Source organism: Nicotiana tomentosiformis, chromosome 7, assembly GCF_000390325.3.
Source record: "Nicotiana tomentosiformis chromosome 7, ASM39032v3, whole genome shotgun sequence".
Lineage (NCBI taxonomy): Eukaryota > Viridiplantae > Streptophyta > Magnoliopsida > Solanales > Solanaceae > Nicotiana > Nicotiana tomentosiformis.
The window spans coordinates 99,449,024-99,463,084 of record NC_090818.1 but is presented as its reverse complement, the minus strand read 5'-3'; the positions used below and the strand labels follow the sequence as shown (position 1 = coordinate 99,463,084).

The 14,061-nt window shown below is 39.6% G+C and overlaps 1 protein-coding gene across 1 annotated transcript; it reads left to right on the top strand.

Moving 5' to 3' along the window:
* The first annotated feature begins 2,356 nt into the window (after nucleotides 1–2,356).
* On the top strand, nucleotides 2,357–2,803 carry LOC138896090 (uncharacterized). Its single transcript, XM_070180868.1, has one exon. The coding sequence runs from the start codon at nucleotides 2,357–2,359 to the stop codon at nucleotides 2,801–2,803; it is 447 nt and encodes a 148-aa protein (XP_070036969.1).
* The last annotated feature ends 11,258 nt before the right edge of the window (nucleotides 2,804–14,061 follow it).

Sequence of the window (14,061 nt, the reverse complement as noted above, 5' to 3'; positions counted from 1 at the left end):
GCCGTCACGGCGGCTTAGGATTTGGGTCGTGACAAGTTGGTATCAGAGCCCTAGGTTCATATATATTACGAGTCATGAGCAAGTTTAGTAGAGTCTTGTGGATCGGTACAGAGATGTGTGTACTTATCATCGAGAGGCTACCAAGCTTTTAGGAAAGTTTCACTTTCTTGACTTCTTATCGTGCGTATTTGTCATTTTTGAAGTTTTAACCTTTACTCTTCTATTCTAGCATAGATGGTGAGGACACATGCATCCAGGTCTGGGAACGGGCACCAATAACACTCGTTAGGGTCGCGAGAGGTTGGGGCTGCAGTAGAGATCGAGGTGTGGCTCATACTACAGCCAAAGCAGCACATGTAGAGCCACCATCGCTCAAGCTGAGGAACAGGTACCAAATGTTATTAAGCCGGTTGGACCAGCTCTAGACCCAGTAATGCCCATTGTTATTTCGGGCCTTCAGGAGAACTTGACCCTAGAGGGGAAGGTCGATTAGGTGGCAGTTAGGCCCATTGCTACGCATTTCAAATCAGGCCAGAGGCAGTTTCTTTCGTTGCTGTGATCACATGTATTGTTTAAATGTGCCACATGGATGCTTCGGTATTATTTGACCCTGGTTCCACTTATTCATATGTGTCATCATACTTTGCTCGTTATTTGGGTATGCCACATGATTTTTTAGTCAGTCCTATTCATGTATCTACACCCGTTATTCTGTTGTTTTGGACTATGTATATCGGTCGTGTGTGGTGACTATTTGGGGATTAGAGATAAGTGTTGATCTTTTGTTGCTTAGCACGGTTGATTTTGACCTGATTTTAGGCATGGATTGGTTGTCGCCATGTTACGGTACTCTGGATTATCACGCTAAGACAGTGACATTGGCGATGCCGGGGGTGCCTAGTGTTGAGTGGAGAGGTTCCCTGGATTATGTCCTAATAGAGTGATTTCATATTTGAAGGCTCAATGGATGGTCTAGAAGGGATGTTTTGCATATTTGTGCTTCGTGAGGGATGTTAGTGATGATACTCCTACAGTTGTGTCAGTTCTGGTAGTGAAAGACTTCCCAGTTGTGTTTCTTGCAAACCTGCTAGGTATACCACCCGACAGGGCTATTGATTTTAGTATTGACCTTGTGTTGGGCACTCAGCCCATCTCTATTCCTCCGTATCAATAGCACCACCGGAGTTGAAGGAATTAAAGGAGCAACTTCGGGAGTTGCTTGATAAGGGTTTCATCAGGCCTAGTGTGTCATCTTGGGGTGTAACGATTCTATTTATGAAGAAGAAGAAGGATGGTACTATGCGAATCTGTAATGATTACCGGCAGTTGAATAAAGTTACTATCAAGAACAAGTACCCTCTGTCGCACATTGATGACTTATCTGATCAGCTTCAGGGTGCTAGAGTGTTTATTGATTTGAGGTCGGGGTATCATCAGCTGAAGATCCGGGATTCAGATATTTCGAAGACGACATTCAGGATCCGCTATGGTCACTATGAGTTTCTGGTGATGTCGTTTGAGCTGACCAATGCCCCTTGCCTTTATGCACTTGATGAATAATGTATTCCATCCAAATATTGATTATTCGTCATAATATTCATTGACGACATCTTGGTGTACTCTCGTAGTCGAAAGGATCATGAGAAACATTTGAGGGTTGCAGTCCAGATTTTGAAGGAGAAGCAGTTGTATCTTAAATTCTCAAAGTGTAAGTTTTATCTTGATTCTATTGCGTTCTTGGGGCACGTGGTGTCCAGTGAGGGGATCAAGGTAGATCCAAAGAAGATTGATACAGCTCATAGTTGGCCCAGACCGTCTTCAACAACTTAGATTCGGAGCTTTCTTCGTTTGGCATGTTATTATCGCCGTTTTGTGGAGGGCTCTATACCTTTAACTAGATTGACCTAGAAGGGAGCTCCTTTCAGATGGTCCGACAAGTGTGAGGCGAGCTTTTAGAAGCTTAAGATTGCATTGAGTACATCCCCAATGTTAGTGTTGCCTACAAGTTCGGGATCTTACACTATGTATTGTGATGCATCACTTATTGAGCTTGGTGCGGTGTTGATGTAGGACGGTAGGGTGATTGCCTACACATCTCGGTAGTTAAAGTTTCATGAGAAGAATTACCCTATGCATGATTTATAGTTGGCATCTATTGTTGACACATTGAAGATTTGGAGGCACTATCTGTACGGTGTTCATTGTTCAAGCAAAATGATCTTAATTTACGGTAGCAGAGATGCTTAGAGTTACTGAAAGATTATGATATCACCTGGCGAAGGCCAATGTGGTGGCCGATACATTGAGTAGAATCGCTGAGAATATAGGCAGCTTGGCATATTTACCGGTAGCAGAGATGTCACTAGCCATGGATATTCAGGCATTGGCCAATCAGTTTGTGAGATTTGATGTTACGGAGCCTAGTCGGTTTCTTGCTTGCATTGTGGTTCAGTCATCATTGTTGGAGCGTATCAAGGATCACCGATTTGAAGACCCTCACTTGTTGGTGTTAATGGACACGGTGCAGTGGGGTGGTGCCAAGGATATTGTGATTGGTGATGATGGTGTTATGCGACTTCAAGGCCGGATTTGTGTTTCGAATGTTGACGTGTTGAGAGATTTGATCCTTGAGGAGTTTCATAGTTCGTGCTATTCCATTCACCCAGGTGTCACGAAGATGTACTGTGACTTGAAACAACACTACTGGTGGCAGAGAATGAAGAAATATATTGTTGCTTATGCCTCTTGGTGTTTGAATTGTGTGAAGTATGAGCATCAGAAACCGGGAGTGTTGATTCAGTGATTTGAGACACCGGAGTGGATGTGGGAATGCATCATTATGGTTTTTGTGATAGGCTTGCCATGGACTTTGAAGAAATATGACGCAGTTTGGGTTATTGTGAACTTGTTGACTACGTCCGCCACTTCATTCCGATGGTGACTTACTATTCTGCCTAGCGATTAGCTCATATCTACATCCAAGAGATTATTCGCTTGCATGGCATGCCCATTTACATCCTTTCTAACTGAGGCACATAGTTCACATCGCAGTTTTTGAGAGCAGTACAATGAGAGTTGGTCATACGGGTTGAGTTGAGTACAACATTCCATCGTCAGACGAACGGACAGTCCGAGTGCACTATTCAGATCATGGAGGACATGGTACGTGCCTGTGTCATGGATTTCGGAGGTTCATGGTATTAGTTCTTTTTCTTAGCAAAGTTCGCCTACAACAACAACTTTCAGTCAAGTATCTAGATGGATCCTTATGATGCTTTGTATAGGAGGAGGTGTCATTCTCCAGTTGGTTGATTTGAGCCTGGGGAGGCTAGGTTGTTGGGCACTGATTTGGTCTGTGATGCTATGAAGAAGGTTAAGGTGATTCATGAGCGGCTTCATATAGCATAGTCCAGACAGAAGAGTTATACAGATAGGAAGGTTCGCAATGTTGCATATATGGTAAGTGAGAAGGTTTTGCTCAGAGTTTCGCCCATGAAGGTGTGATGAGGTTCGGGAAGAAGGGCAAGTCCCCTTGAGGTGCTTGATAGGGTTGGAGAGGTGGCCTATAATTTGGCATTGCTACCTAGTCTATCGCGAGTTAACCTGGTGTTTCATGATTCGATGCTCCGAAAGTATTATGTTGATCTGTCTCATATTTTGGACTTCAGCACGATGCATTTAGATGGGTATTTGAATTATGATGTGGAGCCAGTGGCTATTTTGGATCGGAAGGTTCGAAAGTTGAGATCAAAGAATATTGCATCAGTGAAAGTACAATAGAGAGGTCACCCGGTCAAGATGGATACTTGGGAGATCGAGTGGGAGATGCGGAGCAGTTATCCACACATATTTAAGACTCCAGATATGATTCTAGACCCGTTCGAGGATGAGCTGTCACGACGCAAACCGATGGGCCACGACGGGCACCCGGTACCTTACTCAACCAAGTACCAATGTAACGTATCTTTTCATATCATACTATCATAGATAACTGAGCCGGAAAGGCTGCCGTGAGAGAAGTAGAATACAACATGTAATACCAACTTATACATAAGACATACGGGCCTATAAGACCAAAATAACCACTCGTACACTGAACATAGGCCGACAAGGCCATACAATCTTTTACGTACATGACATCTGTCTACAAGCCTCTAAGAATACATAATTTCCATAAAGTTAATATGCCTTTCGGATAAACTTTAACAAATACGTATTTTTCTGAGACACATGAACAGAAGATATAATAATAATTCACATGGGAATCAAGAATATAGACACCCCTAGTATTTCTATGAATAGAGTCATTTATGAAAGTTGCGCATTCTGCTCGTTTCGTTTGTGTCGTATAGATCATGCCAAAGGAAAAGAAGGAATAACCTTAACATACCTGAGTCGATTCTCTTGACAATCCCTATAACACACGTTAATTGTGATAAAACACGTGACGGCAAGAACGGAGTACGGAAAAATCCATATGATATTCTTGAGAAATATTGCACTGTACTCCCTTATAAGTGCAAAATCTCATGTTGCTTTGAACTTTTGAAGATCTTATGCTGCTTATGCGATATATGCAGATGCATATTAGAGTGGCTCATGTGACTTACGTTGCTTTCATGATTCTTAATATGATGACTTATGTTGCTTTCATGATTCTGAAGATGATGACTTACGTTGCTTTCATGATTCTGAAGATGAAGATGTGTTATATATAGATGTGGGCCCCACTTTATGTGTTGGCTTAACCACATTCCCTTACTTTGCCACCTTTCCTAATGACTTAAGAGTCATTAATCTAGGGGAGGCTTGCTGCCACATGAGGCTCTTTAGGCCTTATCCAACATCTTAATTAATCACCCACTAATCCTTAATTAACTTGTTAATTTTCCCCATTAACCAATTATCCACATAATTAAGAATTATCTCAAATTACTTAAAATACTACCCGTTTTTAACATACCTTATACATTTTACTATCATGGTTATGTGGTACCTTGTATGGCACTAGTCCATAAATACCGGGTATTTTAGCTCGGACCGTATTTTATCCCAACATGTCAAACTTTGATGAAAATTCATTTTCTTTGATTTTCTTACCCTCTCACCTTCACGAATTTACTTATTACTTGTTTGAAATAGCATAATGCATATAATCTAAAAATAATCTCATAACCCCACTTACGTCGATTAGCTTACGGCGAAACTTTAACGTATAAAAATGCGGAATGTAACATCTCATTTCCGAGCTTATATCAATTTACTTATGGCGTACTTCCACGTACGAAAACATGGGGTGTAACATCATTCCCCCCTCTGGAATATTCGTCCTCGAATGTTGACTGATGCACTTATCATTTTCATGGCTTATGTCTTCTGAATACTTTAGTACTCTCCTTGCCATATAGCCATTTGTTCTGCGGATTATTCCAAAGGCCATGGCATTCCCCCCTTTAGGCCTGTTTCTCACACCACGACTTATGCTCGGAATCCTTCCAGTCTCGTAATTGTTGCTACCCTTTTATCATACAGCCTGTGCGACTCTGACTTTGTAAGTGCGCCTATGCGACTCTTCTCTCCTTTTTCCTCCAACTTTTAGCCAATCTCTAGATGTCTCTTTGTAAGCATATACAGAGCTTGAAAAGATGTCTCTTTGGGCATTTATAAGTACAATGAAGTTCTTCGCTCGATACTTTGTTGAACTTAGGAATATTGCTATATGTTATTTCATAGCCGCAATTATCCATTCATATGACTTTACTACATCTAGGTAGGTCATATTATACCATAACTCTTACTTCAATTTATCATTACTGAGGTCTGCTACTGAACTCCAGGTTACTTTCGTTGCTTATCCCATATGTATAAATCTAAGTCCTTTAATTCTTCCTCATTACTGTTTAAGAATGACAGCCTAATCTCATCTCATACTTTGTGACTTTTGTCCATCCATTGTTGATTCACCTCAATATTGATCTACAATATACCACTGATAACTTGAAACTTTTTGCGTAATACCTTGCCACTAGGGCTTACGGGCATCGAGGAATATTTGAAGTGATTTTCCTGCTCCACTTAGCGGTGATACTGTACTTCAATAGCCGTATTTTATAGCATCCCAATATGATTCACTTACGTGTGTATTTTAATCCTATAGAATGCATCAAATCATTACTCAATCGAAGGACCAAATGTCATCCTTTATTTATCACAAGTATACCCTCATTTTACTACTAGGGCAGCATTCCATCTCATTTAAATGCTATTAGTCTTAGACTCCTTTGAGTTTATTCAGGCTATACTGAGCTTTCTATAACTTAGAGAAACCATCAGCTCTCTTGTTTTCATGAACTTAATCCTAAGGACATATCCATTCTCATCACCTTCTCACTCGCCCTTTCTTATCCTTACTCTTGTTTTCCTAAAACCTTGTCGCTTTACCATACTTTAGCTTGCGACCTACTCATATCTATTTATACTATTCGCAACCTTCCTTCAACTTTCTTGCACCATAGATTTCCTTATGGTATTCTGGAGCATCAAGCGAGACATCACATCATCTCTAACTCTTCTTTACTCTCTTGGCTAGATCTCTCGGTACCTAGAAACCATAGGCTGGAAGATATACTACTGAGAATGCCGCTATTATTCCTGGATACTGAATCCCAACGCTTCTAGCCCTTCATATTGAAGTTATAAATTATTCACAATCTTCTGCACCTGAGTATCTCATACGTTGTTCACCTTTACCTTACTTGCCTTAAAATCTCGCATCATATCTTCTATTTCCTTCATGAACTCCCTTCCATATAGGTATGATTCACATCCACAACTTAAAGCTCTATTATAATACTTGCACCTTTGGCGCATACACAATCCAGTGGGAGCTTCATACTGACTTCTTATGAGGCTGGTACTCTACTAACTGGCTTTCTCGTAGAGCCATTATGGAATACAGTTGTTGTACTATCTCTATTGTACCTTTGATATTAAGGGTAATTCTGCAATGTTTTCAATCACGATTTCTAAAATTTTCCGAGTCCAATAATCAGACTCATGATTTACTTGTTTGATGTAACTCTTTAGTTTTCTCTTCCTTCTGATACGCCTTTATGTAGGCTTAAGCTATCTTCCGATTTACGGCTCCTGGTATTAGTTATTACTTTAGCCTTTCATGGGCGCTATGGAATATCTATGATACAATCTTCTAACAACTCAATCATTTGTCTATGCCCTGGGCTCAATTCTTTCTTTTAACTTATACCGGAGTCTTCTATGTCTGTATGATTGTCAACATATATGCTGCATGTATAAAACTCCAAACTCTTAAGTGCGTTCATAACATACTCTGGGTCATTAATCGGATAATTCTTTTCGTTCCTTCTCAGCTTTTTTTTAAATGTAAGCAATTATTTTTCCTGAGATTTGTGCCCCTTGTTGCGTGCATACTTACCTTACCTTAGTTCCCACGCATGCCAGAATTTTTGTGCAATTCACATGGTCTCGAATATTACTTTTGATTTTTACTTCCCGTTCATTAGCCATGGTAGGTGCCATTTTCTTATGGAGTGCATACAATGTTGTTGCGAGACTGTTGTGATAAGACCATTTCCTCCTTAGGTTACTGAGCTTAGGTTGAAGCCGTCTTCCTTACTTCCTCAACTAGTCTTTCATTGTAGTATTTAGGGAGGATATTCTGACTCTTATACAACTGTGAGCTTATTACATTGTATATTCGACAGACCTTTTGATGTCCTTCCTTGCCTATAATTATCCGTAGTAACTTACTTCTATGCTCTTGTGCTTGTAGGGTTGCTTCTGAACTGATATTTTGACTGTCTTCCTAGTGAAACTCTATTTTATTCCCGCAATACTCATACGGTACCTTTAAGTACCCCAACTCATATCTAAATATTTCACAAGGGTCACGATATCATAACTGCGAGACTGAATTCCCCATGTTGGGATTTTACCATGTTTATCTTGCACGATCTACTGATTTGTCTGTAACCTCTTGTCTAGCCATGACTAGGCTCTTTCTGAATCAACTGCTAACTATTCGTTGGCCCATTCTCATATCAACATTCCGCGTAAACTTTCTTGGGTTATTTCCTTTGTCTTAACTTACGTCTCGCACTGGCTCCTTATTTATCAATAACATCTCGGGCAGAAACCCTTACTTCCTCTCCTTGACGTCGTGCTTCCATAATGTTCTGGAATCGTAGCATATCTATAGGATTTGGGTAAGTGCAAGCTCATTCCTTTTTCATTTTTATCGCATTCTTCCTTTACCATTCCATAATTACTAGAACCACTTAATTCTGACTTAATACTACATCACTCCATATTCCCCCCTTTAGGGGAGCACTAAGATTTAGTGCTACGATGATCTACGTATAGATGTTTTACCTTCTCATCTTTGGCATCTTTTCACATCATCGATGATCCTTACTCGCCTCGCGGTAATCCTTCTGTACCAAGGTTAACGAAATTCCTCACTCGCGAGGGTGACACTTAGTGTAACTGGCACATACAATCCCTTAAGCTTAACTTTACTCACCTTGCTTGCTTTAGGGAAGCGTCTTCCTGAATGACCTTTAAAGGGTATTCTTCTGTCGTCCATTCCATTATTGCCGGGATGCAATCTCTGAAATTCTTATGATGCCGACTATTACTTACTCCCTAGTTCATGTTTAGTTTATCTTGTTCACTAGCTCATACTGATTTCTATTACTCTAGGGTCTAACTTTTCCTTCTGGTAGTCGCGTTGGAGTCACAAACTTATTTCTCGAAATGACGATATGACTTTATGGCTATACTTTTTATTGTCTCAAGGCCTGTCACCTCTCGTCTTTTCCTTCACTTGACTATAGACTCTGTAATACTGCCATCTATTGATCTACCATTGCCATCCATGTACCATATCTTACTCATAATGCTTCATTAACTCTTTTCTTATTTTCTGCTAACATTTGTGTCTATCACTTTATTCTGAAAACTCAAACAAGACATTCTTTTGCTTTTAGCTCCCCTTTGCTCCATCTAGTGGCTCTTCGAGTTTCTTAACGTTCTCGCTCTACTAGGGACGCGAGCTACACTGACGTAATATTTATCCATTCCTGGCTTTCAGCGTCTATCTTCTGAATTTTTTTTTATCATGCTAGTATTCACATCTAATTGTAATATTCTAGAGTGCACCATCTGGGTGCCTCACAAGGAGATCTATTAGAACCTTTGTAATATCTTTTTAGAAATGTCAACTAACACAAACAATCCATTCACCATTTTGGGTTACTCTAACCCCAGTCGGATCCTGATATCCATACTTTGTCTTATACTACTTCTGTTAGCCCCCATAGGGCATAAATGGGATGGGTGTGACCAATTGTACATACCTCTGTTATTGTTGAAGGTAACTAAAAAGGCTTATATTCCTCTGCCTTAATTGTAAATACTGATAATCTTCATTAACTGGGTGCCTCGTACCCTTCTTCATCTTGGTTCTTTTACTTATTTAAACTTGTATCTACCTCCTGAATCTCTTATTTCTTTTCACCATATTATGGGTAGATATTCTTGCTATAAGGTTCCTTATCAAGAAGCTTACACAATTTAGTACACACATGATCTACTGAAAACCTCACATTTACTCATCATAAGTAAGATGCAAAATTGAGTTCCTCTTACTCAACTCTTCCACAGCTATATCTCTTACCAACCTTATTTATGGATGTAGGCATCGTCATATTATGAATAAAATAGAGTTTAGGTAATTGAGTTCTTACAACTGAGCTCTACCACACGATCTAGAGTAAGAAGAAAGAGTGACAGTCCGAGTTGCCTCCTACTTATAAGTGTGGTGCACAACACACCCATAAACAAGACTCTACTAGACACGGCTTGTAGAATCCCTAGGACAGAACTGGTCTGATACTACTTTTGTCACGATCGAAACCGATGGGCCGTGACGGGCACCCGGTACCTTACTCAATAGAGTACCAACATAACGTATCTTTTCGTATCATACTATCATAGATACCTGAGCCGGAAAGGCTGCCATGAGAGAAGTAGAATACAACATGTAATGCCAACTTATACATAAGATATATGGGTCTATAACACCAAAATAACCACTCGTACACTGAACATAGGCCGACAAGGCCATATAATCTTTTATGTACATGACATCTGTCTACAAGCCTCTAAGAATACATAATATTCACAAAGGCCAGGACAGAGTCCCGCCATACCAAATAATACACGTCTAAATCATACTGACCAAACAAGCAACTCCAGAGCAAATGGAGCGTACCAACATCTTCTGTTGAGCTGATAGCCTACATGGAGGGCTCTCGGCCTATCTATCGGGACGTGCGGGCATGAAATGCAGTGTCCCCAGGCAAAAGGAATGTCAGTACAAATAATGTACCGAGTATGTAAGGAATGAAAATCAGTAAACAATAGACATGAGAAAACATGAAGTAAAAGACTCGACATGTATGTCTGAATAACTCTGTGAATCATTAATATTTATAATGACGTGCATATGTGTATAAAATGTCATACCATGCATATGTATATGCGTACATAACATCATCAAGCCTCTGAGGGCATCCCATCATATCATCTCGGCCACTGTGGTCCATTCATCAACGTATACCAGCTAATCAGGTGGTGGTGCATATATAACGCCGTAACCTTTTCCCATACCCCATATACATATAATATACGTGTATATAATGCCATCTGGTCATGGGTCAATGTACATTTATAAATGCATGAAATGCATATGAAATACGTTACAAGATTTTTCGAAATATCATAAAATCAATATGCCTTTCGGATAAACTTTATCAAATACGTATTTTTTTGAGAACATGAACAGAAGATATAATAATAATTCACATGGGGAATAAAGAATATAGACACCCCTAGTATTTCTATGAATAGAGTCATTTATGAAAGTTGCGTATTTTGCTCATTTCGTTTGTGTCATATAAATCATGCCAAAGGAAAAGAAGGGATAGCCTTAACATACCTGAGTCGATTCTCTTGATAATCCCTCTAACACACGTTAATTGCGATAAAACACGTGACGACATGATCGGAGAAGGGAAACATCCGTATGATATTCTTGAGAAATATTGCACCGTACACCCCTATAAGTGCAAAATCTCACGTTACTTTGAATTGTTGAAGATCTTATGTTGCTTATGCGATATATGTAGATGCATATTACAGTGGCTCATGTGACTTACGTTTCTTTCATGAATCTTAAGATGATGACTTACGTTGCTTTCATGATTCTGAAGTTGATGACTTACGTTACTTTCATGATTCTGAAGATGAAGATGTTTTATATATAGATGTGGGGCCCACTTTATGTGCTGGCTTAACCACATTCCCTTACTTTGCCACCTTTCCTAATGACTTAAGAGTCATTAATCTAGGGGAGGCTTGCTTCCACGTAAGGCTCTTTAGGCCTTATCCAACATCTTAATTAATCACCCACCAATCCTTAATTAACTTGTTAATTTCCCTCATTAACCAATTATCCACAAAATTAAGAATTATCTCAAATTACTTAAAATAATACCTGCTTTTAACATACCTTATACACCTTACTATCATGGTCATGTGGTACCTTGTATGGCACTAGTCCATAAATACCGGGTATTTTAGCTCGGACCGTATTTTATCCCAACATGTCAAACTTTGACGAAAATTCATTTTCTTTGATTTGCTTACCCTCTCACCTTCACGAATTTACTCATCACTTATTTGAAATAGCATAATACGTATAATCTAAAAATAATCTCATTCCCGCACTTACGTCGATTAGCTTACGGCGAAATTCTAACGTACGAAAATGCGGAATGTAACATCTCATTTCCAAGCTTACATCAATTTACTTATGGCATACTTTCACGTACGAAAACATGGGGTGTAACACGAGTATTTGTTTAAGAGGGGAAGGATGCAATGAATGGCCGGTCATTTTGTGTATTGTAGCCATGTTCCCTTATTTATTGAGTCTCCTATGTTCATTTTGTAGATATGTGACTTACCAGGGTTTTTGGGATTGGTTTGGGAAAGGTTTCAGAGTGAATTGAGAAACTCTGTCTCAAGGTTGGAGGCTTAAGTTGGAAGAGTTGACCGGAGTTTGACTTTTGTGTAGATGACTCCAAAATGGAGTTTTGATAGTTTTGATAGCTTCATATGGAGATTTTTGACATAGGCGTATGCCCGGATGTTGATTAGGAGGTCCGTAGGTTGATTTGAGGCTTTTTAGCAGAAGTTGGAAAGTGGAAGGTTTGGAAGGTTGTAAGGTTAAACGAGAGTTGACTTTGTTGATATCGGGTTCTGATTTTGGTTCCAGAAGTTGGAATCGGTCTGTTGTGTCAATTGGGACTAGTGTGCAAAATGTGAGTTCATTCGAAATTGGTTTTGATATGATTCAGCATTAGTTTTAAAAGTTGGAAGTTCATTAGTTTCATTAGACTTGTATTGGGCTGCGATTCTTGGTTTTGATATTGTTTGATATGATTTGAGGCTTTGAGTAAGTTCGTATTGTGTTCAAGGGCTTCTTGGTATGATTCGACGGTGTCACGGGGCCTCGGGTGTGTTTCAGATGGGTTTTTTGTCCTAGTTCCAGCATTTTTGGACTGCTGGTTAAGTACGTCTATTTTCCTTTCAGCATTTTTTGACTGCTGGTTAAGTACGTCTAGTTTCCTTCCATGCAACCGTTAAGTGATAGTTGATGGCAGGTGGGTTTTGTTATTCCTGTTCGTGAATTAAAGGACGTGTTCGCAAAGGTTTAAGGTGGATGTTCATCGCGAATGCGAGTAAAGGGACGCGTTCGCATAGAAGGGAGGTAAGGCCTGAGGACTACATGCGGTTCTGTATCGCAGTCGCGTGGTCTGGTCTGCGACCGCGTATATGTTGGTAGTTTGGTCATCGCATTGCAAGCTATCGCGTTCACGACTAAGCTGTCACATTCACAAAAGAGGATTGAGCAGCTGGTGAATTTCGTTCTTCGCGAACACGAAGTACTTTCCGCGATTGCGAAAGGTAAATACCTAGGCAGAATGTTTAAAATTGTATTTCGAGGGTTTGGTCACTATATCACATTTTGAGTTGGAGAGCTCGGTTATGGGGGATTTGCATGATTGTGATTAGTGTTTTTGACTCAGATATGTTATTGCTTCTTGATTCCATCTTTGTTTGTAGCATTTAATTGGAGTATTAAAGTGAAGAAATGGGGGATTTTTGTAAAAACTTTCTAAAGTGGAAATTGAGGATTTGAAGGTCGATTTGAGGTCGGAATTGAATGATTTTTGAATAGTTGGACTCGTTATTGAATGGGTATTTTGAATTTGTGAATTTTTTCGTGTTCCAAGGTGTGGGGACCAGGGTTGACTTTGCATATTTTATTCAAGACTTTAGCTTTATCATTTGGAATTATTTCCTATGGCTGTTATTGATGGTATTAAGTTATTTTTGCTAGATTCGAGCCGTCCGGAGAGTGATACACGTAGGAAGGGCTTGTTAGAGGAGTGATTTGGCTCGCTTGAGGTAAGTATCTTACGTAAACTTGATTGATGCACTATATGCCTGAGTTATTTGTGATAGCTACGAACTAAGGGTGAGCACATGTGTAGGGTTTGAACCCATATGCGAGCACTAGGGTATTTATCCATGCTCGAGGTAGTGCTTAGGCTATAATATTCCTTGTAATGACTGTTAAGCTTTAAGTTGTGATTTTTCTAGTATTTGTAACCTTTTTGTGAACTACTTGATTCATATTTGAGGTTACACAGAGGCTAAATCCCTGAACGAACTTGATAATTGCTATTTTTGTGATGAAATTGCTGATTTGAGCTATCATGGCAAACTTTACATATGCCTACACTTTAGCATGTCATCTATACCAGTCTAGGAGCATGAAATATGTTCTTCAATAATCATATACATGTATGTATATTTGCTTATGTTTGATATGATTTGGACTGGATGCATGTGAATACGCCGGGCAGATTGTGTTGTTATGCATATGAACAT

Excerpts from the sequence above, each read along its gene's own strand:
- LOC138896090 (XM_070180868.1), top strand. The coding sequence starts at position 2,357 with ATGTCACTAGCCATGGATATTCAGGCATTGGCCAATCAGTTTGTGAGA.